This window comes from Ammospiza caudacuta, chromosome 35 (assembly GCF_027887145.1).
Source record: "Ammospiza caudacuta isolate bAmmCau1 chromosome 35, bAmmCau1.pri, whole genome shotgun sequence".
Taxonomy (NCBI): domain Eukaryota; kingdom Metazoa; phylum Chordata; class Aves; order Passeriformes; family Passerellidae; genus Ammospiza; species Ammospiza caudacuta.
In genome coordinates this window covers 1,182,592-1,209,149 of record NC_080627.1, presented here as the reverse complement: position 1 = coordinate 1,209,149, position 26,558 = coordinate 1,182,592, and the positions used below count along the sequence as shown (strand labels likewise).

Genomic DNA, 26,558 nt, shown 5'->3' with positions numbered 1-26,558 from the left:
TTATTTTTATTTTTTCGTGTATTTTAGTGGTTTTTGGATTTATTTTTGCAGGGTTTTTTGGTTCTATTTTTTAATTTATTTTTATTTTTTCGTGTATTTTAGTGGTTTTTAGATTTTTTTTGCGGGGTTTTTTGGTTCTTTTTTTGTTTTTATTATTATTTTTCGTGCATTTTAGTGGTTTTTGGATTTTTTTCGCGGGGTTTTTTGGTTCTTTTTTTATAATTTATTTTTATTTTTTCGTGAATTTTAGTGGTTTTTGGATTTTTTTTGCGGGGTTTTTTGGTTCTTTTTTTTATTATTATTTTTTCGTCTATTTTAGTGGTTTTTAGGATTTTTTTTGCAGGGTTTTTTGGTTCTTTATTTTTATTTTTTCGTGTATTTTAGTGGTTTTTTGGATTTTTTTGTGGGGTTTTTTGTTCATTTTTGGGGTTTTTTTGTGGGTTTTTGGTTCATTTTTGGTTTTTTTTTTTTTTTGTGGGTTTTTTGTGGGTTTTTTTGTTCATTTTTTGGGATTTTTCTGGTGGTTTTTGGTTCATTTTTTGGGGGTTTTTTTGTGGGTTTTTGGTTCATTTTTGGAAATTTTGAATTTTTTGAGGACCTTTTTTGTGGGGTTTTTTGGTTCTTTTTTTTAATTTATTTTTATTTTTTCGCGTATTTCAGTGGTTTTTTGGATTTTTTTCGCGGGGTTTTTTGGTTCTTTTTTTTTTTTAATTTATTTTTATTTTTTCGCGTATTTCAGTGGTTTTTTGCATTTTTTTCGCGGGGTTTTTCGGTTCTTTTTTTTATTATTATTTTTTCGTGTATTTTAGTGGTTTTAGGATTATTCCGTGGGGTTTTTTGGTTCTTTTTTTTTAAATTTATTTTTATTTTTTCGCGTATTTCAGCGGTTTTTTGGATGTTTTCCGCGGGGTTTTTTGGCGGGATTTTTTCGGGGTCCCCCCAGCACGTTTGGGGGTCCCCTCTCGCCCCTCCCCCCCCTCGTTTCAGGCCGCCCCGCCCCCCCCGGGGCCCCCCCCCGAGGGTCCCTGCGATTTCTGCGCCGGCGGGAACCGAACCCGCGGCGGCGACGAGCAGCTGATCACGTGTGCGGACTGCGGGAGGGCAGGTGGGACAGCGGGGACAGCGGGGACAGCGGGGACAGCGGGGACAGCGGGGGGGTTGGGGACATTGGGGGGATTGGGGACATTGGGGACACCGGGGACAGCGGGGACAGCGGGGACAGCGGGGACATTGGGGGGATTGGGGGGATTGGAGACACTGGGGGGATTGGGGACAGCGGGGACAGCGGGGACACATTGGGGGGGTTGGGGACATTGGGGACAGCGGGGACATTGGGGACATTGGGGGGACATTGGGGACATTGGGGGGATTGGGGACATTGGGGGGACATTGGGGACATTGGGGGGACATTGGGGACATTGGGGGGATTGGGGACATTGGGGACACTGGGGACAGTGGGGACAGCGGGGACACATTGAGGATATTGGGGGGACATTGGGGACAGCGGGGACATTGGGGACACCGGGGACAGCGGGGACAGCGGGGACAGCGGGGACATTGGGGGGATTGGGGGGATTGGAGACACTGGGGGGATTGGGGACATTGGGGACATTGGGGACATTGGGGGGACATTGGGGGGATTGGGGACATTGGGGACACTGGGGACAGTGGGGACAGCGGGGACACATTGAGGATATTGGGGGGACATTGGGGACAGCGGGGACATTGGGGACATTGGGGAGATTGGGGACATTGGGGACATCGGGACATTGGGGACATTGGGGAGATTGGGGACATTGGGGAGATTGGGGACATTGGGGACAGCGGGGACATTGGGGGGCTTGGGGGGATTGGAGACACTGGGGGGATTGGGGACATTGGGGACATTGGGGGAATTGGGGGAACATTGGGGACATTGGGGGGACATTGGGGGGACATTGGGGACATTGGGGGGGTTGGGGACATTGGGGACAGCGGGGACATTGAGGGCATTGGGGGGACATTGGGGGGACATTGAGGGGGTTGGGGACATTGGGGACATTGGGACAGTGGGGACATTGGGGACAGTGGGGGGGTTGGGGACATTGGGGGGACATTGGGGGGATTGGGGGGATTGGGGGGACATTGAGGGGACATTGAGGGGACATTGGGGACATTGGGGACAGCGGGGGGACATTGGGGACATTGGGGCATTGGGGACATTGGGGGGACATTGGGGGGACATTGGGGGGATTGGGGGGATTGGAGACACTGGGGGGATTGGGGACATTGGGGGACATTGGGGACACTGGGGCGACATTGGGGACATTGGGGGAATTGGGGGAACATTGGGGACATTGGGACAGTGGGGACAGTGGGGACACCAGGGGGATCAGGCACACTGGGGACATTGGGGGGACATTGGGGACATTGGGGGCACATTGAGGGGATTGGGGATATTGGGGGGATTGGGGACATTGGGGGGACATTGGGGGACATTGGGGGACATTGGGGACATTGGGGACATTGGGGGGACATTGGGGACATTGGGGGGACACTGGGGGAGTTGGGGACATTGAGGACATTGGGGATTTGGGGACATTAAGGGGACATTGGGGGCACCAGGGGGATTGGGGGGACATTTGGGCATTGGGGACATTGAGGGGATTGGGGGGACATTGGGGACATTGGGGACACTGGGGGGATTGGGGGGATTGGGGACATGGGGGGACATTGGGGACATTGGGGACATTGGGGGGGTTGGGGACATTGGGGACAGCGGGGGGACATTGGGGACATTGGGGCATTGGGGACATTGGGGACATTGGGGACATTGGGGGGACATTGGGGGACATTGGGGACATTGGGGGGACATTGGGGGGACATTGGGGACACTGGGGGGACATTGGGGGGACATTGGGGGGACATTGGGGACATTGGGGGGACATTGGGGGGACATTGGGGGGACACTGGGGGGACATTGGGGGGACACTGGGGGGGACATTGGGGACATTGGGGGACATTGGGGACATTGGGGACATTGGGGGGACATTGGGGACATTGGGGACATTGTGGATTTGGGGCCCAGCTGGCTTTGGGGTTCTGGGCTGGAATTTTCAGGATCCGTTTGGAATTTTGGGGCTGTTCAAGGTGCAGAATTTGGGGATTTTTAAGGCGCTTTTGGGGGATTTCTGAGGTGATTTTGGGGCTGGTTTTGGGTTAATTTTGGGTTTTTTAAGTGTGAAGTTTTTGGGGTTTTTAGGGTATTTTTGAGGTAATTTTTGAGGTAATTTTGGGGCCAGTTATGGGTAATTTGGGGGTTTTTTAGGTGTGAAGTTTTTGGGGTTTTTAGGGTATTTTTGAGGTAATTTTGGGGCCGGTTATGGGTAATTTGGGGGTTTTTAAGGTGTGAAGTTTTTGAGGGGTTTTAGGGCATTTTTGAGGTAATTTTGGGGGTGATTTTGGGGCCGGTTATGGGTCATTTGGGGGGTTTTTAAGGTGTGAAGTTTTTGGGGTTTTTAGGGTATTTTTGAGGTCATTTTGGGGCCGGTTATGGGTACTTTGGGTCTTTTAAGGTGTGAAGTTTTTGGGGTTTTTAGGGTATTTTTGAGGTAATTTTTGAGGTAATTTTGGTGCCGGTTATGGGTAATTTTGGGTTTTTTAAGGTGTGAAGTTTTTGGGGTTTTTAGGGTATTTTTGGGATGGGTTTTGGGGTATTTTGGGGGGATTTTGGGGCCGGTTTTGGGGTTTTGAAGGTGTGGATTTCCGAGGTTTTGGGGATGGGTTTTGGGGTGATTTTGGGTTGATTTTGGGGGTTTTGTGCCCAGGACACCCCTCGTGCCTGCAGTTCTCTCTGGCCATGGCGGCGGCGGCGCGCTCGTACCGCTGGCAGTGCATCGAGTGCAAATCCTGCAGCCTGTGCGGCACCGCCGAGAACGACGTGAGGGACCCAAATCCGACCCAAAATCTGCCCCAAATCCACCCCAACCTGCCCCAAATCCACCCCAAAATCTGCCCCAAAATCTGACCCAAATCCCCCCCAAAATCTGCCCCAAATCCACCCCAACGTGCCCCAAATCCACCCTAAAATCCACCCCAAAATCTGCCCCAAATCCACCCTAAAATCTGCCCCAAAATCTGCCCCAAATCCACCCCAACGTGCCCCAAAATCCACCCCAAAATCCACCCCAAAATCTGCCCCAAATCCACCCCAAAATCCACCCCAAAATCTGCCCCAAATCCACCCCAAAATCTGCCCCAAATCCACCCCAACGTGCCCCAAATCCACCCCAAAATCCACCCCAAAATCTGCCCCAAAATCCACCCAAATACACAACGAAATTGTCCCAAAATCCAACCCAAAAATCCACCCAAAATCCTCCACAAAATATTCCCAAAATCTGCCCAAAATCCACCCCAAAATCCCCTAAATCCACCCCAAAATCTACCTAAAATTCCACTCCAAAACTCCCAAAATCTGCCTCAAAATCCACCTCGAATCTGTCCCAAATCCACCCAAAATCCACCGAAAATTCACCTCAATTCTGCCCCACAATCCACCTCAACATCCCCTCAAATTCCTCAAATCTGCCCCAAAATCCATCATAAAATTCACCCAAATCCACCCCAAAATCCCCCAAATCTGCCCCAAAATCCACCTAAAATTCACCCAAATACAGAGCAAAATGCACCCCAAAATTCACCCAAATCCCCCCAAAATTCACCCAAAATCCCCCCAAAATCCTCCCTAAAATCCCCCCAAAATTCACCTCAAAACCCACCCAAAATTCACCCAAATCCCCCCAAAATTCACCCAAAATTCCCCCAAAATCCTCCCAAAAATCCCCCAAAATTCACCTCAAAACTCACCCAAAATTCACCCAAAATCCCCCCAAAATCCTCCCAAAAATCCCCAAAATTCCCCCAAAATTCACCCAAAATCCCCCCAAAATCCCCCCAAAATTCACCCAAATCCCCCCAAAATTCACCCAAATTCCCCCAAAATTCCCCCAAAATTCACCCAAAATCCCCCCAAAATCCCCCCAAAATTCACCTCAAAACTCACCCAAAATTCACCCAAATCCCCCCAAAATCCTCCCTAAAATCCCCCCAAAACCATCCAAAATCCACCCAAAATTCATTTAAATCCAGGCCAAAATTCTCCCAAAATCCAACCCAGAAATGCCCCCAAAATCCACCCCCAAATCACCCCAAAAATTCCCTCAATTTCCCCCCAAAATCCCCCAAAAATCCACAAAAAATCCACAAAAAAATTCCCAAATTCCCACAAAAACGCCCCCAAAATCCCCAAATATCTCCCCAAAACCCAGGTTTTTTTCCCCAAAAATCCCTTTTTCCCCAGAATTCACAATTTTGGTCCCAAAATCCCTTTTTTCCCCAAAAATCTGGGATTTTTCCCCTTAAAATCCAGGATTTTTTTCCCAAAATCCACTTTTTTATCCCAAAATTTGGGTATTTCTCCCCAAATCCAGGTTTTTCCCCAAAAATCCCTTTTTTTTTGCCCCAAAATCCAGGATTTCCCCCCAAAATCAGGTGAATTTTCCCCCAAAATCTGAGTTTTATTCTTTTTTTTTGTCCCAAAATTCAGTTTTTCCTCCCCCAAAAAAAATCCCCTTTTTCCCCCCTAAAATCCAGGATTTTCCCCCAAAAATCTGGGTTTTGCCCCCAAAATCCACTTTTTTTTTTTTTCCGCCAAAAATCCCTTTTTTAATTAAAAAAATCCCTTTTTACCCCAAATCCTTTTTTCTTTTGTCCCAAAATTCCAATTTTTCCCCAAAAAATCCCATTTCCCCCACCAAAAATTCCCTTCTTTTTACCCCAAAAATTCCCTTTTTTCTCCAAAAAAATCCAGAATTTTCCCCCCAAACCCCAGAATTTCCCCCAAAATCCTTTTTTTATCCAAAAAATCCCTTCCTACCCCAAAATCCTTTTTCTTTTGTCCCAAAAATCCAATTTTCCCCCCAAAATTCCCATTTTCCCCACCAAAAAAATCCCTTTTCTCCCAAAATCCATTGATTTTTTTGCCCAAAATTTCCATTTTCCCCCAAAATTCCCATTTTTCCTCCCAAAAATTTCCATTTTTCGCCCAAAAAATCCCTTTTTTCCCCAAAATCCAAAATTTTTACCCCCAAACTCCATAATCTTCCCCTGAAATCCCTTTTCTCCCAAAATCCATTGATTTTTTTGCCCAAAATTTCCATTTTTCCCAAAAATTCCCATTTCCCCCCCAAAAATTTCCATTTCTCCTCTAAAAAATTTCCATTTTTCCCTCAAAAATTCCCATTTTTCGCCCAAAAAATCCAAGATTTTTACCCCCAAACTCCATAATTTCCCCCAAAAATCCTTTTCTCCCAAAATCCATTGATTTTTTTTTGCCCAAAATTCCCATTTTTCCTGCCGAAAATTCCCATTTTTCCCCCAAAATTCCCATTTTCCCCAAAAAATTCCCATTTTCCCCCAAAAAAAATCCCTTTTTTTCCCCAAAAAATTCCCATTTTTCCTCCCAAAAATTCCCATTTTCCCCACAAAAATTCCCATTTTCCCCCAAAAGTTCCCATTTTTCCTCCCAAAAATTTCCATTTCTCCTCTAAAAAATTCCCATTTTTCCTCCCAAAAATTCCCATTTTTCGCCCAAAAAATCCAAGATTTTTACCCCCAAACTCCATAATTTCCCCCAAAAATCCTTTTCTCCCAAAATCCATTGATTTTTTTGCCCAAAATTCCCATTTTTCCTCCCAAAAATTCCCATTTTTCCTCCCAAAATTCCCATTTTTCCTGCCAAAAATTCCCATTTCTCCTCTAAAAAATTTCCATTTTTCCCTCAAAAATTCCCATTTTTCCCCCCAAAAATTTCCATTTCCTCCCAAAAATTCCCATTTTTTCCTGAAAAAAAATCCATTTTCCTCCCAAAATTTCCCATTTTTTCCCCAAAAATTCCCATTTTCCCCCCAAAAATTCCCATTTTTCCCCCCAAAAAAATCCATTTTCCCCACAAAAATTCCCATTTTTCTCCCAAAAAATCCCTTTTTTCCCCCTAAAATTCCCATTTTTTCCCCAAAAATTCCCATTTTCCTCCCAGAAATTCCCATTTTCCCCCCAAAAAATTCCCATTTTTCCCAAAAAATTCCCATTTCCCCCCCAAAAATTCCCATTTTTCCCCCAAAATCCAAGATTTTTACCCCCAAACTGCATCATTTTTCCCCAAAATCCCTTTTCTCCCAAAATCCATTGATTTTTTTTTTTTGCCCAAAATTCCCATTTTTCCTGCCAAAAATTCCCATTTTTCCTCCCAAAAATTCCCATTTTTTCCCCCCAAAAAATCCCTTTTATCCCCCTAAAATTCCCATTTTTCCCCCAAAAATTCCCATTCTCCTCCCAAAAATTCCCATTTTTCCCCCCAAAATTCCCATTTTTGCCCCAAAAAAATCCCTTTTTTTCCCCCAAAAAATCCATTTTCCCCACAAAAATTCCCATTTTTCCCCCCAAAAAATCCATTTTCCCCACAAAAATTTCCATTTTTCCCCCAAAAAATCCCTTTTTTTCCCCCTAAAATTCCCATTTTTTCCCCAAAAATTCCCATTTTCCTCCCAGAAATTCCCATTTTCCCCCCAAAAAATTCCCATTTTTCCCAAAAAATTCCCATTTCCCCCCCAAAAATTCCCATTTTTCCCCCCAAAAAATTCCCATTTTCCCCCAAAAAATTCCCATTTTTCCCCCCAAAAAATTCCCATTTTCCCCCAAAAAAATTCCATTTTCCTCCCAAAAATTCCCATTTTTTCCTCCCAAAAATTCCCATTTTCCCCCCTAAAATTCCCATTTTTCCCCCAAAAATTCCCATTTTCCCCCCAAAAAATTCCCATTTTTCCCCCAAAAAATCCCTTTTTTTCCCCCTAAAATTCCCATTTTTCCCCCCAAAAATCCCTTTTTTTCCCCAAAAATTCCCATTTTTCCTCCCAAAAATTCCCATTTTTTCCCCCCAAAAAATCCCTTTTTTCCCCCTAAAATTCCCATTTTTCCCCCAAAAATTCCCATTCTCCTCCCAAAAATTCCCATTTTTCCCCCCAAAATTTCCATTTTCCTCCCAAAAATTCCCATTTTTCTCCCAAAAAATCCCTTTTTTTCCCCCCAAAAAAATCCGGGATTTTCCCCCGATCCCCAGAGTTTTCCCCAAAGGGATTTTTGCCCAAAACTTGGATTTTTGGCCCCGCAGGAGCAGCTGCTGTTCTGTGACGACTGCGACCGCGGCTACCACCTGTACTGCCTGAGCCCGCCCGTGGCCGAGCCGCCCGAGGGTGCGCGGGGAAACGGGCCGGCAATGGGGCTTGGCAATGGGGTTGGGGGTTTTTGGGGTTTTTGGGGTTTTTGGGGTTTTTGGGGTTTTTGGGGTTTTTGGGAATTGGGATTTTTGGGGTTTTGGGGTTTGGGGTTTGGGGTTTGGGGTTTTTGGGGTTTGGGGTTTTTGGGTTTGGGGTTTTTGGGGTTTTTGGGGTTTTTGGGGTTTGGGGTTTTGGGGTTTTTGGGGTTTTTGGGGTTTTTGGGGTTTTGGGGTTTTAGGGGTTTGGGGTTTGGGGTTTGGGGTTTGGGGTTTGGGGTTTTTGGGGTTTTTGGGTTTGGGGTTTTGGGGTTTGGAGTTTTTGGGGTTTGGGGTTTTTGGGGTTTTTGGGGTTTTTGGGAATTGGGGTTTTTGGGGTTTGGGGTTTTGGGGTTTTTGGGGTTTTTGGGGTTTTTGGGTTTGGGGGTTTGGGGTTTGGGGTTTGGGGTTTTTGGGGTTTTTGGGTTTGGGGTTTTGGGGTTTGGGGTTTGGGGTTTGGGGTTTTGGGGATTGGGGTTTGGGGTTTGGGGTTTGGGGTTTGGGGTTTGGTGTTTGGGGCTTGGCAATTGGGGCTTGGCAATTGGGGCTTGGCAATGGGGTTTGGCAATTGGGGGTTGGGGGCTTTGGGGTTTGGGGTTTGGGGTTTTGGGGTTTGGGGTTTTGGGGTTTTGGGGTTTTGGGGTTTTGGGGTTTGGGGTTTGGGGGTTTTTGGGGTTTTGGGGTTTGCGGTTTGGGGTTTGCCATTTGGGGCTTTGGGTCTTTGGACTTTGGGGTTTGGGGTTTGGGGTTTTGGGGTTTGGGGTTTTTGGGGTTTTTGGGGTTTGGGGGTTTTTGGGGTTTTGGGGTTTGCGGTTTGGGGTTTGCCATTTGGGGCTTTGGGTCTTTGGACTTTGGGGTTTGGGGGTTGGGGGTTTGGGGTTTTTGGGGTTTTTGGGGTTTTTGGGGTTTTGGGGTTTTAGGGGTTTGGGGTTTTGGGTTTTGGGGTTTGGGGTTTGGGGTTTGGGGTTTTGGGGTTTTTGGGAATTGGGGTTTTTGGGGTTTTGGGTTTGGGGTTTGGGGTTTTGGCGATTGGGGTTTGAGGTTTGGGGTTTGGGGTTTTGGGTTTGGGGATTGGGGTTTGGGGTTTTTGGGGTTTTTGGGGTTTTGGGAATTGGGGTTTGGGGTTTTTGGGTTTGGGGTTTTGGGGTTTGGGGTTTTGGGGTTTTGGGGTTTTGGGGTTTGGGGTTTGGGGGTTTTTGGGGTTTTGGGGTTTGCGGTTTGGGGTTTGCCATTTGGGGCTTTGGGTCTTTGGACTTTGGGGTTTGGGGGTTGGGGGTTTGGGGTTTGGGGGTTTGGGGTTTTTGGGGTTTTTGGGGTTTTTGGGGTTTGTGGGGTTTTTGGGTTTGGGGTTTTGGGGTTTTGGGGTTTGGAGGTTTGGGGTTTGGGGGTTTTGGGGTTTTGGGGGTTTTTGGGGTTTTTGGGGTTTGGGGTTTGGGGTTTGGGTTTGGGGATTGGGGTTTGGGGTTTTTGGGGTTTTTGGGGTTTTTGGGGTTTTTGGGGTTTTTGGGGTTTTGACGTTTGGGGCTTTGAAGTTTTTGGGTTTGGGTTTTGGGGGTTTGGGGTTTGGGGGTTTTGGGGTTTTTGGGGTTTGGGGTTTTTGGGGTTTTTGGGGTTTTGACGTTTGGGGCTTTGAGGTTTTGGGGTTTGGGGTTTGGGGTTTTGGGGTTTGGGGTTTGGGGTTTGGGGTTTGGGGTTTTGGGGTTTTGGGGTTTTGGGGTTTGGGGTTTGGTGTTTGGGGTTTGGGGTTTTTGGGGTTTTTGGGGTTTTTGGGGTTTTGACGTTTGGGGCTTTGGAGCTTTGGGGTTTGGGGTTTGGGTTTTGGGGTTTTTGGGGTTTTTGGGGTTTGGGGTTTTGGGGTTTGGGGTTTTGGGGTTTTGGGGTTTTGGGGTTTGGGGTTTGGGGTTTGCCATTTGGGGCTTTGGGTCTTTGGACTTTGGGGTTTTGGGGTTTTGGGGTGTGGGGTTTTTGGGGGTTTTGGGGTTTGGGGTTTGGGGTTTGGGGTTTTTGGGGTTTGGGGTTTTTGGGGGTTTTGGGGTTTGGGGTTTTTGGGAATTGGGGCTTTTGGGGTTTTTGGGGTTTTTGGGGTTTTTGGGTTTGGGGTTTGGGGTTTGGGGTTTTGGGTTTGGGGTTTGGGGTTTGGGGTTTTTGGGGTTTTTGGGTTTGGGGTTTGGGGTTTTGGGGTTTGGGGTTTTTGGGGTTTTTGGGGTTTTTGGGTTTGGGGTTTGGGGTTTGGGGATTGGGGTTTGGGGTTTGGGGTTTTTGGGGTTTTTGGGGTTTTGACGTTTGGGGCTTTGAGGTTTTGGGGTTTGGGGTTTGGGGTTTGGGCTTTGACGTTTTGGGGTTTTTGGGTTTGGGGCTTTGGTGCTTTGGGGTTTGGTGTTTGGGGTTTGGGGTTTTGGGTTTTGGGGTTTTGGGTTTGGGGTTTGGGGTTTGGGGTTTTGGGGTTTGGGGTTTTTGGGGTTTTTGGGGTTTTTGGGGTTTTGGGGTTTGGGGTTTGGGGTTTTGGGATTTGGGGGTTTTTGGGGGGTTTGGGGTTTTGGGTTTGGGGTTTTTGGGGTTTGGGGTTTGGGGTTTGGGCTTTTTGGATTTTTGGGGGAACTTTTTGGAAATTTTTGGGGGTTGCGGAATTTTTAGGGGGATTTTTGAGATTTTCGTGGGATTTTTCGAGGAGTTTCAGAGGGATTTGGGGTGGTTTTTTTGCGGGGGGATTTTATTAATTTAATTATTTTGGGGGGATTTTGAGGTGGATTTTGGGGGGTTTTGGGGGGTTTGGGCATTTTCGGGACTTTCTTTTGTAATTTTTGGCGTTCTTGGGGCGTTTGGGGAGGTTTTGGGGGAATTTCCAGGGGATTTTTTTGGGATGTTTCAGTGATTTTTTGTGATTTTTTTGAGGATTTTTGGGTGGATTTGGGGGCTTTTTGGGGCATTTTGAGATTTTGGGGAAATTTGGGATTTTTTTTGGATTTTTAGGGGGATTTGGAGTGGTTTTAGGGGCACTTTTTTGATTTTTGGGGCATTTTCAGGTGGATTTTCTGGGTTTTGGGAGGTTTTTTGGGTGGATTTTGGGAGGAATTTCGGATTTTGGGGGCATTTTGGGGTTTTTGGGAGGTTGGGGAATTTTGGGGGGATTTTGGGGGGGATTTTGGGGTGATTTGGGGGATTTGGGGAAGATTTTAGGGGGATTTTGGGATTTTTTGGGTGGATTTTTGGGGGGATTTTTGGGGCGCTTTGGGAATTTTTTGGGGCATTTTTGGGGAGATTTTTAGGTGGATTTTGGGGGGTTTTTGGGAATTTTTTTGGGGGGATTTGTGATGGTTTTAGGGGGATGTTTCGGATTTTTGGGGGAATTTTAGGTGGATTTGGTGGCATTTTGGGAGGATTTTTGGGGGAATTTTGAGGGATTTTGGGGGAATTTTTATGGGGATTTTGGGGAGTTTTAGGGGCGTTTGGGGGCGGTTTCAGGGGATGTTTTTGGATTTTTTGGGGGGATTTCTGGGGGATTTCTGGGATTTTGGGGGGTTTGGGAATTTTTGGGGAATTTTTGGGGGGATTTGGGATGGTTTTAGGGGATTTATTTTGGATTTGGGGGGATTTTCGTGGAGTTTTGGGAGGATTTTGGGGATTTTTGGGAATTTTGGGGGGAATTTTTTTGATTTTGGGGGGATTTTTGGGGGGAATTGGGGGGGATTATTTGGGGGAATTTTTGTGATTTTTGTGGGAATTTGGGGATTTTGTGGGAATTGGGGATTTTTGGAGGAGTTTTAGGGGGATTTGGGTGGTTTTAGGGGAAGTTTTTTGGGATTTCTTTGGATTTTTGGGGGGATATTGAGTTGGATTTTAAGGAGTTTTGGGGTGATTTTGCAGCTTTTTGGGATTTTGGGTTTTTTTGGGTTTTTAGATGGATTTTAGGGATTTTTGAGGGGAGATTTTAGGATTTTGGGGGGATTTTGGGATTTTTGGGGGCATTTGGGGTGGTTTTACGCGATTTTGGGTAGTTTTAGGTGGATTTTATGGTGTTTTGGGAGGATTTTGGGGAATTTTGGGGAGATTTTGGGGTTTTGGGGGATTTTGGGATTTTTGGGGGATTTGCTTTGGATTTTGGGGAGGTTTTGGGTGGTTTTAGGGTTTTTTTTTTAGGATTTTTGGGGATTTTGGGGGGATTATTTTGGGATTTTGGGGGGGTTTGGGTGGTTTTAGTTTTTTTTTAGGATTTTTAGGGATTTTTTGGGGAATTTTGGGGGACAATTTGGGGATTTTGGAGATTTTGGGGGGTTTGGGGTTTTGGGGGTGATTTTGGGTGTTTTTGGGTAACTTGGGGGAATTTGGGGGGATTTTGGGGGGATTTTAGGAGTTTTGGGGGGGTTTTGGGGAATTTTTGGGGGCGGATTTTGAGAGGGATTGGGGAGGATTTGGGATTTTGGGGAGGTTTTTGGGGGGATTTTTGGGGATTTTGTGGGGGATTTTTGGGGGATTTTTGGGGGGATTTTGGGGGGGAGTTTTAGGGTGATTTGGGGGTGGTTTTAGGGGGATTTTGGGGGGATTTTTTTGGGGATTTCTGGAGGGATTTTGGGGATTTTGGGACTTTTTGCGAATTTTTCGGGAGCTTTCCGAGGATTTGGGGTGGTTTTCCAGGGATTTTGGGGTTTTTAGGGGGCTGGGGAATTTTGATGTGGACTTTGGGATTTTTAGGGGGATTTTTGGGAGTTTTGGGGAGATTTGGGACGGTTTTAGCAGGAGGAGTTTTGGGATTGTTTTTTATTTTTTGGGGGGATTTTTAGGTGGATTTTGTGGAGTTTTTGTGTGATTTTGGGGATTTTTTGGGGGGATTTTTTAGGGATTTTTGGGGAGTTGGGGTTTTTTAGGGGGATTTTTGGGGAATTTTGCGAATTTTTGCAGATTTTGGGGGGATTTTGGGGATTTTTCGGATTTTTTGGGGATTTTTAGAAGAGTTTCAGGGTGGTTTAGGGGGATTTTTTGGGGATTTTTGTTGGGAGTTTTGGCAGGTTTTTTTTTTTAATTTTGGGGGGGATTTTGGGGGGATTTTTGGGGATTTAGGGGGTGGTTTGTGGGGGATTTTTATGGGGTTTTTTTGGGGAGATTTGGGAATTTTAGGGAGATTTTTGCGTGATTTTGGGGAGGTTTTTGGGGAGATTTTAATGGGGTTATTTTGGAGAGATTTGGGAATTTTTAGGGAGATTTTTGGGGTGATTTTGGGGAGGTTTTTGGGGAGATTTTTATGGGGTTTTTTGGGGAGATTTGGGAATTTTTAGGGAGATTTTTGAGGAGGTTTTGGGGGGATTTTTATGGGTTTTTTTGGAGAGATTTGGGAATTTTTAGGGAGATTTTGGGGGGATTTTGGGGAGGTTTCTGGGGGGATTTTTATGGGATTTTTTTTGAGAGATTTGGGAATTTTTAGGGAGATTTTTGAGGAGGTTTTGGGGGGATTTTAATGGGTTTTTTTTGGAGAGATTTGGGAATTTTTAGGGAGATTTTTGGGGTGATTTTGGGGAGGTTTTTGGGGAGATTTTAATGGGGTTTTTTTGGAGAGATTTGGGAATTTTTAGGGAGATTTTTGGGGGGATTTTGGGGATATTTGGGGGAATTTTTGGGGATGTTTGGGGTATTTGGGATTTTTAGGGGATTTTGGGGTGATTTTTGGGTGATCACTGAGTTTTTGGGGGATTTGTGGGGGATTTGGGGAGTTTGGAGGAGATTTTGGGGAGGATTTTGGGTGGAATTTCAGAGATTTTGGGGGATTTTTTGGGGGGAACTTTGGGTGGATTTATGGGAATTTGATCCCCCAGACATTTTGGGCTGAAATTTGGTATTTTTGGGTTTTTTTGGCGCAGGGAGCTGGAGCTGCCACCTGTGCCTGAGGCAGCTGAAGGAAAAGGCCTCGGCCTTCATCACCCTCACCTAGGGGGGAACCCAAAACCCCCAAAACCCCCCAAAACAACCCCAAAAAAAAACCCCAAACCCCCCCAAAAATCCTTCAAAAGCCATAACAGAGCTGGGGGGGGGAGGGGAAAATTTGGGGAGGGGGCTCCGATTTGGGGGGTGGGGGGGGGTGGGGCACAAAGTGTTGCATGATGGGAAAATTGGGGGGGGGGCCCCTCCCCCCGATCCCGGGTGGATTTTGGGGGGATTTTTGGGGTTTTGGGGGGTTTTGGTGTTGTTTTCTGGGGGGGGAGGGGTTTTTGCCCATCCCCCTCGCAGCCCAAATTTTTTTGGGGGGGGTTTTGGGGACCCCCCCCCGAATTTTGGGGTTCCCCCCCGTGGTGTCGTGGTCGATTCTGTGCTGTGGTGTGCGTGCAGTAAATTTGGGGGTGACCCCCCCCCCCATCCCCCGAAAAGTGACGGAGAATTTGGGGAAGTTTGGGAAATTGGAGGGGAATTTGAGGAGGGGGAGAGGCAAAAATTTGGGGGGGAATTTGGGGAGGGGGAGGGGTTGAAATTGAGGAGGGGGAGGGGCGGGAATTGGGAGAAGGGGAGGGGCGAGAATTTGGGGAGGGGGAGGAGCTGCGAATTCCCAAATTTTTGGGGTTTTTTCCCCCCAATTTTGGGGCCACTCTGGGACGCCCAAGATGGCGTCGGTACACACAAAATGGCGGCGGCGAATTCAAAATGGCGGCCGCGCTCGCTGACGCACTCAAAATGGCGGCGCCCATGTGGAAACACCCAAGATGGCGGCGCCCGGTCGTCAAAATGGAGTTTCACGCATGCGCAGTGCTTTTTCCCGCCCGCAATGGGCGTGGCTAGAGGGGTCTCCACCAATGAGCGTGAGGCACGCGTTGCTATGGCAACCGGATGTGGAAAGCGCTGGCCGCGCATGCGCAGTGGAGGCGCGGGCAGCCAGCGGGTGAGCGAACGGGTTGCGGAATTTTGGGGGGAAATTTGGAAATTTTGGGAAATTTTGGGGAAATTTTGTGAAATTTTGGGGGGAATTTTGAGGGATTTGGGGGTTCAGGCGAAGGGTGAGGGAGGAGGGAATGGGCGGGAAGAACGGGAGGGAAAACGGGGGGGATTTGGGCAATTTTGGGGATTTTTGGGGGGATTTTGGGATTTTTAGAGGGATTTTTGGGTGGATTTCGGGGGGATTTTTTTGGTTTTTCGGGTGAATTTCATGGGAATTTTTGTGGTGATTTTTAGGGTATATTTGGGTGATTTTTGGGGGGATTTTTTGGTTTTTCGGGGGAATTTTGTGGCAATTTTTAGGGTATATTTTGGTGATTTTTGGGTGGATTTTTTTGATTTTTGGGGTAGATTTTGAGGGGATTTTCGTGATTTTTGGGTGGATTTTGGGGGAATTTTTTTGATTTTTCGCGTGAATTTCGGGGGATTTTTTGGGTATATTTTGGTGATTTTTGGGGGGGATTTTGGGGGGATTTTTTGGGTTTTTCGAGTGAATTTCGGGGGATTTTTCGGGTATATTTTGGTGATTTTTGGGGGGATTTTTTGTTTTTTCGGGGGGATTTTTAGGGTAGATTTTGGTGATTTTTGTGGTAGATTTTGGGGGATATTTTGGTTATTTTTGGGGCGGATTTTGGGGGAATTTTTTTATTTTTCGCGTGAATTTCATGGGAATTTTTGGGTGTATTTTGGTGATTTTTGGCGTGGTTTTTGGGGGGATTTTTTGGGTTTTTCGGGGGAATTTTGTGGTGATTTTTCGGGTGTATTTTGGTGATTTTTAGGGGAATTTTTTGTTTTTTCGGGGGATTTTTAGGGTATATTTTGGTGATTTTTGGGGTAGATTTTGAGGGGATTTTCGTGATGTTTGGGTGGATTTTGGGGGAATTTTTTTGGTTTTTCGGGTGAATTTCATGGGAATTTTTGTGGTGATTTTTAGGGTATATTTGGGTGATTTTGGGGGGGATTTTTTGGTCTTTCAGGGGAATTTTGTGGCAATTTTTAGGGTATATTTTGGTGATTTTTGGGTGGATTTTTTTGATTTTTGGGGTAGATTTTGAGGGGATTTTCGTGATTTTTGGGGGGATTTTTGTGATTTTTCGCGTGAATTTCGGGGGATTTTTTGGGTATATTTTGGTGATTTTGGCGTGGTTTTTGGGGGGATTTTTTGGGTTTTTCGAGTGAATTTCGGGGGATTTTTCGGGTATATTTTGGTGATTTTTGGGGTAGATTTTGAGGGGATTTTCGTGATTTTTGGGTGGATTTTGGGGGAATTTTTTTGATTTTTCGCGTGAATTTCATGGGAATTTTTGGGTATATTTTGGTGATTTTGGGGGGGGATTTTGGGGGGATTTTTTGCGTTTTTCGGGGGAATTTTGTGGTGATTTTTCGGGTATATTTTGGTGATTGTGGGGGGATTTTTTTGGTTTTTCGGGGGGATTTTTAGGGTATATTTTGGTGATTTTTGGGGTGGGTTTTGAGGGATATTTGGATGATTTTTGGGGTGATTCCGGCAGGTTTTGGGGCTCCCCAGCCCCATGGCAGAGCTGCATCTCTTCGGGCAGATCGAGGGCGGCAGCGGCTTCAGCGAGCGGCGCCTCTTCTGCAAATGGGGGCTGCACGCGGGTCAGGGGATTTGGGGAATTTTGGGGAATTTTGGGGGGATTTTGGGGGGATTTTGGGGAATTTTGGGGAATTTTGGGGGATTTTGGGAGATTTTGGGGGGATTTTGGGGAATTTTGGGGGGATTTTGGGGGGATTTTGGGAGATTTTGGGGGGATTTGGGGGAATTTTGGGGAGATTTTGGGGATTTTGGGGAATTTTGGGGGGATTTTGAGAGATTTTGGGGAATTTTGGGGGGAATTTTGGGGGGATTTTGGGGGGATTTTGGGGGGATTTGGGGAGATTTTGGGGGGATTTTGGGGGGATTTTGGGGAATTTTGGGGGGATTTTGGGAGATTTTGGGGGGATTTGGGGAGATTTTGGGGGGAATTTTGGGGGATTTTGGGGGGACTTTGGGGAATTTTGGGGAATATTGGGGGGATTTTGGGAGATTTTGGGGGGATTTTGGGGGGATTTGGGGAGATTTTGGGGGGATTTTGGGGATTTTGGGGGATTTTGGGGGGATTTTGGGAGATTTTGGGGGGATTTGGGGAGATTTTGGGGGGATTTTGGGGGGATTTTGGGGAATTTTGGGGGGATTTGGGGGAATTTTGGGGAGATTTTGGGGATTTTGGGGAATTTTGGGGGGATTTTGGGAGATTTTGGGGGGAATTTTGGGGGATTTTGGGAGATTTCGGGATATTTTGGGGAATTTTGGGGGGATTTTGGGAGATTTTGGGAGATTTTGGGGAGATTTTGGGAGATTTTGGGGGGATTTTGGGAGATTTTGGGGGGATTTGGGGGGAATTTTGGGGGATTTTGGGAGATTTTGGGGGATTTTGGGGAATTTTGGGGGGATTTGGGGGATTTTGGGAGATTTTGGGGGGATTTTGGGAGATTTTGGGGGATTTTGGGGAATTTTGGGGGGATTTGGGGGATTTAGAGGTGATTTGGGGAGGGGTTTGGGGCGATTTTGGGGGCTCCTGGGGGATTTGAGGAGGGAGTTCGAGGATTTTGGGGAAGTTTGAAGGAATTTTGGGGGATTTGGGGCAATTTTGGGGGGTTTTGGTGGGGATTTTGGGGGTCCTGGGGAGATTTTGGAGAGGGATTTTTGAGGTGGATTTGGGGGTGTTTGGGGCATTTTTGGGGTGGTTTTGGGGAGAGTTGGGGAGAGTTTTAGGGAGATTTAGGGTGGTTTTAGGGGGATTTTTAGGGATTTTTGGGGGAATTTGGGGTGGTTTGAGGGAGATGTTTGGGATTTTAGGGATTTTTGAGGGGGATTTGGGGATGTTTGGGGGATTTTTGGGGTGGTTTTGAGGGATTTTTTGGGCGGGTCCAGCAGAATTTTGGGGGGATTTGAGGGAATTTTGGGGGGATTTCAGAGGGATTTAGGATTTCGAGGTGGATTTTAGGGGGGATTTTTGTGCATTTTTGGGAGGATTTTGGGGGTGGATTTTGGAGATTTTTGGGGGGATTTGAGGGAATTTTGGGGGGCATTTTGGGGTTTGGGGGGAGTTGAAGTAGATTTTGGGGGGGGTTGGGGTTTTTTTGTGGGGTTTGGGGAGATTTTGGTGTAATTTTGAAAGACTGGGGGGGATTTGGGGCTGTTTGGGTGATTTTTGGGAGGATTTTTGGGGTGATTTTTGGGGTGATTTTTGGGGTGATTTTGGGGGTGATTTTTGGGGTGATTTTGGGGTGATTTTTGGGGTGATTTGGGGGTGATTTTTGGGGTGATTTTTGGGGTGATTTGGGGGTGATTTTTGGGGTGATTTTTGGGGTATTTTTGGGGTGATTTTTGGGGTGATTTTTGGGGTGATTTTGGGGGTGATTTTTGGGGTGATTTTGGGGTGATTTTTGGGGTGATTTTGGGGGTGATTTTTGGGGTGATTTTGGGGTGATTTTTGGGGTGATTTTTGGGGTGATTTTGGGGTCGGTTTTGAGGTGATTTCCTGTGATTTTGGGTATCCCAGGTGCAGCCTGGACCCTGCTGGCCGGGGTGGGGGCGGGGCAGACGCAGCTCGATGACCCCCAGGTGGACGATGTGGCCCATTGGGGACACCCGCTGGACGTGCACCTGGCCACCAGGGGGCTGCAGGGTACCTGGGGACACTGGGGACATTGGGGGGATTGGGGACATTGGGGACATTGGGGGCATTGGGGACATTGGGGACATGGGGGGACAATGGGGGGACATTGGGGGGACATTGGGGACATTGGGGACATTATGGGGATTGGGGACATTGGGGACACCCGCTGGACATGCACCTGGCCACCAGGGGGCTGCAAAGTACCTGGGGACACTGGGGACATTGGGGACACTGGGGACATTGGGGGGATTGGGGACATTGGGGGGATTGGGGACACTGGGGACATTGGGGACAATGGGGACATTGGGGGCATTGGGGACACCTGGGGACATTGGGGACACCCGCTGGACATGCACCTGGCCACCAAGGGGTTACAGGGTGAGGGGACATTGGGGACACACCTGGGGACATTGGGGGCGTTGGGGACACACCTGGGGACATCCAGGGACACCCCGGGGGCTCTGCAAGGTGGGGACACCTGGGGACACCCCCTGTCCCTGAGCCCCCCATGTCCCCATTAATGTCCCCAACATCCCTGAGCCCCCCGGTGTCCCCAGTGATGTCCCCAAAGTCCCCCCAATGTCCCCATTAATGTCCCCAACGCCCCCAATGTCCCAAACGTCCCCAATGTCCCCAACGCCCCCAATGTCCCCAATGCCCCCCCAATGCCCCCAATGTCCCCAACGCCACCCCAACGGCCCCAATGTCCCCAACACCCCCAGTGTCCCCAATGGCCCCAATGTCCCCAACGTCCCCAATGCCCCCAACGTCCCCAATGTCCCAAACGCCCCCAACGCCCCCAATGTCCCCAACACCCCCAATGTCCCCAATGGCCCCAATGTCCCCAACACCCCCAATGTCCCCAATGGCCCCAATGTCCCCAACACCCCCAATGTCCCCAACACCCCCAATGTCCCAAACGCCCCCAACGCCCCCAATGTCCCCAACACCCCCAATGTCCCCATCCCCAATGTCCCCATCCCCAACGCCCCCAATGTCCCCAACGCCCCCAATGTCCCCAATGTCCCCAACGCCCCCAATGTCCCCAATGTCCCCACTGTCCCCAGGGTGGCCGAAGCTGCTCCTCGAGGTGTGGCACGTGGACACGTGGGGCCGCCGCGGCCTGGCCGGTTACGGCGTGTGCCACGTGCCCAGCGCGCCCGGCTGTCACCGCGTCACCTGCGTCACCTGGCGCCCGCGGGGGACGCGGCGGCAGCGGCTGCTGGGGACGGGGGGCCCCGAGCTGCGCGTGCCCGAGGTGGCCGTGAGCGGCGCGGGGGACAGGTTCCGGCTGCGCACCGAGAGCGCGGGCACGGTGACGCTGACGCTGGCCGTGGTGGCGCGGAACATGGCCCGATACGGGGTGGCACTGTGACACCGTTGGGGACATCATTGGGGACATTGGGGACACCATTGGGGACGGTGACGCTGACGCTGGCCGTGGTGGCGCGGAACATGGCCAGATACGGGGTGGCACTGTGACACCGTTGGGGACATTGGGGACACCATTGGGGACATTGGGGACACCGCTGGGGTGGCACTGTGACACCATTGGGGACATTGGGGACACCATTGGGGACGGTGACGCTGATGCTGGTCATGGTGGCACTGTGACACCGTTGGGGACATTGGGGACACCATTGGGGACACCATTGGGGACGGTGACGCTGACGCTGGCCGTGGTGGCACGGAACATGGCCCAGTACGGGGTGGCACTGTGACATTGGGGACACCATTGGGGACATTGGGGTGACACTGTGACACTGGGGTGGCACTGTGATATTGGGGACACAGGGGTGGCACTGTGACACCATTGGGGACACCATTGGGGTGGCACTGTGACACCATTGGGGACATTGGGGTGGCACTGTGACACCATTGGGGACATTGGGTTGGCACTGTGACACCATTGGGGACACTACTGGGGTGGCACTGTGACACCATTGGGGACGCAGGGGTGGCACTGTGACACCATTGGGGACACTGGGGTGGCACTGTGACACCATTGGGGACACCACTGGGGTGGCACTGTGACACCCTTGGGGACACTGGGGTGGCACTGTGACACTGTTGGGGACATTGGGGACACCGCTGGGGTGGCACTGTGACACCGTTGGGGACACTACTGGGGTGGCACTGTGGCACCCGTTGGGGAGACATTGGGTTGGCACTGTGACACCATTGGGGACACTGGGGTGGCACTGTGACACCATTGGGGACACTGGGGTGGCACTGTGACACCCTTGGGGACACCATTGGGGTGGCACTGTGACACCCTTGGGGACACCATTGGGGTGGCACGGGACGAGATGTTGGGGCCACCCTGGCGACACCTTGGGGTCCCCAAAATTGTCACCTCCCCCCTGTGCTCCAAATTGTCACCCCCTCCCCAAATTGTCACCTCTGTTGCCCCCCCATTGTCCCCCCCCCTTTGTCCCCAAATAAAGTTTTTGTCACCGAACGGCTCCGGGTGACAACTTGGGGGGAGGGACAATTTTGGGGGGAGGGGACAATTGGGGGGTGACAATTTTGGGGGGTGACAATTTTGGGGGGTGACAATTTTGGGGGGAAGGGGACAATTTTGGGGGAGGGTGGAGGTGACAATTTGGAAGGGGGTGACAATTTGGGGATGGGGGTGGCGATTTTTGGGGAGGGGGAGGTGACAATTGGTGACAATTCGGGGGGGGGGAGGGGACGATTTTTGGGGGTAGGGGACAATTTGGGGACATAACAATTTTTGGGGAGGGGGGAGGTGACAATTTTGGGGGGAGGTGACATTTGGGGTGGGGGACAATTTGGGGACACAACAATTTTTGGGGAGGGGGTGGGGACATTTTTGGGCGGGGAGGTGACAATTGGGGTAGGGGACAATTTGGGGGACATTACAATTTTTGGGGAGGGGGGAGGTGACAATTGGATGGGGGAGGTGACAATTTTGGGTGGTGAGGTGACAATTGGGGTGGGGGACAATTTGGGGACATTACAATTTTTGGGGAGGGGGGAGGTGACAATTGGATGGGGGAGGTGACAATTTTGGGGGGAGGTGACAATTGGGGTAGGGGACAATTTGGGGACACAACAATTTTTGGGGAGGGGGTGGGGACGTTTTTGGGCAGGGGGGGAGGTGACAATTGGATGGGGGAGGTGACAATTTTGGGGGGAGGTCCTGAGACCCCTCCCCCATTTTTTTTTGGGGGGGGGGGTGGGGCTGCCCCTCCCCCACATTTTGGGGCCCCTCCCCCATTTTGGGGTCCGCCCCCGCCCCTCCCCCCCCCCGGATCCGTCCCAGACGCGGAAGTTTCGCCGCCCCTCCCCCCCCCCCCCCCCCCCCCCCCGGGCCGTGACTCAGTTTCCCTTCCCCTCCCCCCCCTTCCCTTCTCCCCCCCCCCCCCCCGGCGCCGTTTCCTGGGTGGGGCCCGCGGCGAAACCGGGGCCAAAAAGCGGCGAAATCGGGAAAAAAGGGACAAAAAGGGACAAAATCGGGCAAAAAGCGGCGAAATCGGGGAAAAACGATAAACCGGGAGCACCCGGGACAAACCGGGATTGGCCAGGGCAAACCGGGAGCACCCGGGACAAAGCGGGACAAAGCGGAACCATCCGGGACAAAGCGGGACTGACCAGGAACAAAGCGGGACCACCCAGGACAAAGCGGGACCACCCGGGATAAACCGGGACCGGCGGGGACGACCCGGGACAAACCGGGACCACCCGGGACAAACAGGAAGGAGCGGGGACAGACCGGGACCACCCGGGATAACGCAGAGACAAAGCGGAACCACCCGGCGGGGACAGACCCGGGACAAACCGGGACCACCCGGGATAACGCAGAGACAAAGCGGAACCACCCGGGACAAAGCGGGACCGACCAGGGACAAACCGGGACCACCCGGGACAAAGCGGAACCACCCGGGACAAAGCGGGACCGACCAGGACAAGCGGGAAGGATCGGGAGCACCCGGGACAAAGCGGAACCGGTAGGGAACAAACCGGGAGCACCCGGGATAAGCGGGATAAACCGGGAGGACAAGCGGGACAAAGCGGGGGAGATAAAATGAGATAAACCAGGATAAACCGGGGGGGACAAACCGGGACAAACCGAGGGAGATAAACCGGGACAAACCGGGGGAGGATAACCCGGGACATCCGGCCGAGGGTTTGTCCCGGTCTATTACGATCCCTCCCAAGGGTTTATCCCGGTCCATCCCGAGGGTTTATCCCGGTCCCTCCCGAGGGTTTATCCCGGTCCCTCCCGAGGGTTTATCCCTGTCCCTCCCGAGGGTTTATCCCGGTCCATCCCCAGGAGTTTATCCCGGTCCCTCCCGAGGGTTTATCCCGGTCCCTCCCGAGGGTTTATCCCGGTCTCTCCCGAGGGTTTATCCCGGTCCATCCTGAGGGTTTATCCCGGTCCCTCCCGAGGATTTATCCCGGTCCCTCCCAAGGATTTATCCCGGTCCCTCCCGAGGGTTTATCCCGGTCCATCCCGAGGATTTATCCCGGTCCCTCCCGAGGGTTTATCCCGGTCCCTCCCCAGGAGTTTATCCCGGTCTCTCCCGAGGGTTTATCCCGGTCCCTCCCGAGGATTTATCCCGGTCCATCCCGAGGGTTTATCCCGGTCCATCCCGAGGATTTATCCCGGTCCATCCCGAGGGTTTATCCCGGTCCATCCCGAGGGTTTATCCCGGTGCATCCTGTGGGGTTTATCCTGGTCCCTCCCGATCCTTCCCGAGGGTTAATCCCGGTCCCTCCTGAGGAGTCTGTCCCGGTCTGTTCCGGCCCCTCCCAAGGGTTCATCCCGCTTCCTCCCGAGAGTTTATCCCGGTCCTTCCGGCGTCCGGTCCCTCTCGAGGGGTTTATCCCGGTCCCTCCCGAGGGTTTATCCCGGTCCCTCCCAAGGATTTATCCCGGTCCCTCCCGAGGGTTTATCCCGGTCCATCCCCAGGAGTTTATCCCGGTCCCTCCCGAGGGTTTATCCCGGTCCATCCCGAGGGTTTATCCTGGTCCATCCCGAGGATTTATCCCGGTCCTTCCGGCGTCCGGTCCCTCTCGAGGGGTTTATCCCGGTCCATCCCCAGGAGTTTATCCCGGTCCCTCCCGAGGGTTTATCCCGGTCCCTCCCGAGGGTTTATCCCGGTCCATCCCCAGGAGTTCATCCCGGTCCCTCCCGAGGGTTTATCCCGGTCCATCCCCAGGAGTTTATCCCTGTCCATCCCGAAGGTTTATCCCGGTCCCTCCCGGTCCCTCCCGAGGGTTTATCCCGGTCCCTCCCGAGGGTTTATCCTGGTCCATCCCGAGGGTTTATCCTGGTCCATCCCGAGGGTTTATCCCGGTCCTTCCGGCGTCCGGTCCCTCTCGAGGGGTTTATCCCGGTCCCTCCCGAGGGTTTATCCCGGTCCATCCCCAGGAGTTTATCCCGGTCCCTCCCGTGGGTTTATCCCGGTCCCTCCCGGTCCCTCCGAGGGTTTATCCCGGTCCCTCCCGGTCCCTCCCGAGGGTTTATCCCGGTCCCTCCCGAGGGTTAACCCCGGTGTCCGGTACCCAGTCTCTCCCAGGATGCCGCCGCCCCTCCCGCCGTCCCTCCGCCCGTCCCTCCGCCTGTCCGTCTGTCTGTCCGTGCTGCTGTGCCCGTTCCTGGCCGTGCCGTGCCGCGCCCTGGGCACGTGCCGCACGCTGGACCTGGAGGCGGCGCGGCTCAAGCGCATCGAGGCCGTGCGGGGCCAGATCCTGAGCAAGCTCCGGTTACCGGCGCCGCCCGCCGAGCCCGGCCCGGCGCCCGCGCTGCCCGAGGAGGTGCGGGCGCTCTACAACAGCACCCGGGAGCTGCTGCGGCAGCGGGCGCGGCAGCGGGAGAGCCAGGAGGGCCAGGAGAGCCAGGATTACTACGCCAAGGAGCTGCTGCGCTTCCCCATGGAGAGCCCCGGGGACGGTGAGGGACACTGGGGACACTGGGGACATCGGGAGGGACAGATGGACATTGGGACATTGGGGGGACACGGGGACACAGACCCGGCTCCGGAACACCGAAGAGCCGCAGGATCGCTGTGCCGAGGAGCTGCTGCGCTTCCCCATGGAGAGCCCCGGGGACATTGGGGACAGTGGGGGCATTGGGGACACCAGGGGGACAGATGGACATTGGGACATTGGGGACACTGGGGGGACAGATGGACATGGGGGACATTGGGGTATTGGGGACACACAGAGGAACATCAGCACGAGGAGCCGCAGGATCGCTGTGCCGAGGAGCTGCTGCGGTTCCCCATGGAGAGCGCTGGGGACATTGGGGACACTGGGGACACTGGGGACACTGGGGACATTGGGGACACCGGGGGGACAGATGGACATGGGGGACACTGGGGACGTGGCAAGGACGTGGGGACATTGGAGGTGACAGATGGACACGGAGATATGGGGACACGTGGGGGGACAGGAGCACGAGGAGCCGCAGGATCGCTGTGCCGAGGAGCCGCTGCGGTTCCCCATGGAGAGCCCTGGGGACATTGGGGACACCAGGGGGACAGACGGACATTGGGGACATTGGGGACACCAGGGGGACAGATGGACATTGGGGACACTGGGGGGACAGATGGACATGGGGGACATTGGGGTATTGGGGACACACAGAGGAACATCAGCACGAGGAGCCGCAGGATCGCTGTGCCGAGGAGCTGCTGCGGTTCCCCATGGAGAGCCCCGGGGACGGTAGGGGACACTGACACTGGGGACACTGGGGACACTGGGGGGACAGATGGACATGGGGGACATTGGGGACATGGCAGGGACGTGGGGACATTGGAGGTGACAGGTGGACACGGAGATATGGGGACACGTGGGGGGACAGGAGCACGAGGAGCCGCTGTGCCGAGGAGCTGCTGCGGTTCCCCATGGAGAGCGCTGGGGACATTGGGGACATTGAGAGGGACGTGACAATATGGGGACACTGAGGGGGACACCGGTACGTGAGGACAGGGGGACACGGGGACAGAGAGACACGAGGACATGAGGACACGACACAGGGACACAGGGACATGGGTGGGGACACTGGGGGACAGCCGGACATGGGGACAGCCGGACACGGTGGGGACACTGGGGGACAGCCGGACACGGGGATAATGTCCCCCCAATGTCCCCAATCCCTGACGATGTCCCCAATGTCCCCTCAATCCCTCCAATGTCCCCCCAATGTCCCCAATGTCCCCAGTGCCCCCAATGCCCCCCAATGTCCCCAATGTCCCCTCAATCCCTCCAATGTCCCCCCAATGTCCCCAATGTCCCCAATGTCCCCAATGTCCCCAATGCCCCCAATGCCCCCAATGCCCCCCAATGTCCCCAATGCCCCCAATGTCCCCAATGTCCCCAATGCCCCCAATGCCCCCCAATGTCCCCAATGTCCCCAATGTCCCCAATGCCCCCCAATGTCCCCAATGTCCCCAATGCCCCCAATGCCCCCAATGCCCCCAATGTCCCAGTGCCACCCCAGTGTCCCCAATGTCCCCAATGCCCCCAATGCCCCCCAATGTCCCCAATGCCCCCAATGTCCCCAATCCCCCCAATGTCCCCAATGTCCCCATTATCCCCAATGTCCCCAATGTCCCCAATGCCCCCAATGCCCCCCAATG

At 51.4% G+C, this 26,558-nt stretch overlaps 4 protein-coding genes across 4 annotated transcripts in view; 3 read left to right on the top strand and 1 right to left on the bottom strand.

Moving 5' to 3' along the window:
* Positions 1 to 14,351, top strand: part of LOC131570539 (zinc finger protein neuro-d4-like) — a 47,567-nt gene extending 33,216 nt beyond the window's left edge. Inside the window, 5 exon segments of the mRNA XM_058822906.1 lie at positions 988 to 1,012; positions 1,014 to 1,105; positions 3,807 to 3,919; positions 8,210 to 8,291; positions 14,200 to 14,351. Of these exon segments, the coding sequence (XP_058678889.1) occupies positions 988 to 1,012; positions 1,014 to 1,105; positions 3,807 to 3,919; positions 8,210 to 8,291; positions 14,200 to 14,270 (383 nt within the window). The 3' untranslated portion in view covers positions 14,271 to 14,351.
* Positions 1 to 26,558, bottom strand: part of LOC131570466 (zinc finger protein 850-like) — a 748,589-nt gene that overhangs the window by 283,364 nt on the left and 438,667 nt on the right. The window contains 1 exon segment of the mRNA XM_058822819.1: positions 21,302 to 21,308. Within this exon segment, the coding sequence (XP_058678802.1) occupies positions 21,302 to 21,308 (7 nt within the window).
* Positions 15,198 to 20,320, top strand: LOC131570532 (B9 domain-containing protein 2-like). Its single transcript, XM_058822900.1, has 4 exons — positions 15,198 to 15,209; positions 16,774 to 16,882; positions 18,829 to 18,954; positions 20,013 to 20,320. Exons 2-4 carry the CDS (start codon positions 16,795 to 16,797, stop codon positions 20,318 to 20,320), a joined length of 522 nt encoding a protein of 173 aa, XP_058678883.1. The 5' UTR covers positions 15,198 to 15,209; positions 16,774 to 16,794.
* Positions 22,364 to 26,558, top strand: part of LOC131570530 (transforming growth factor beta-1 proprotein-like) — a 24,613-nt gene continuing 20,418 nt past the window's right edge. The window contains 2 exon segments of the mRNA XM_058822898.1: positions 22,364 to 22,919; positions 24,485 to 24,868. Coding sequence (XP_058678881.1) covers positions 24,496 to 24,868 — 373 coding nt within the window. The 5' untranslated portion in view covers positions 22,364 to 22,919; positions 24,485 to 24,495.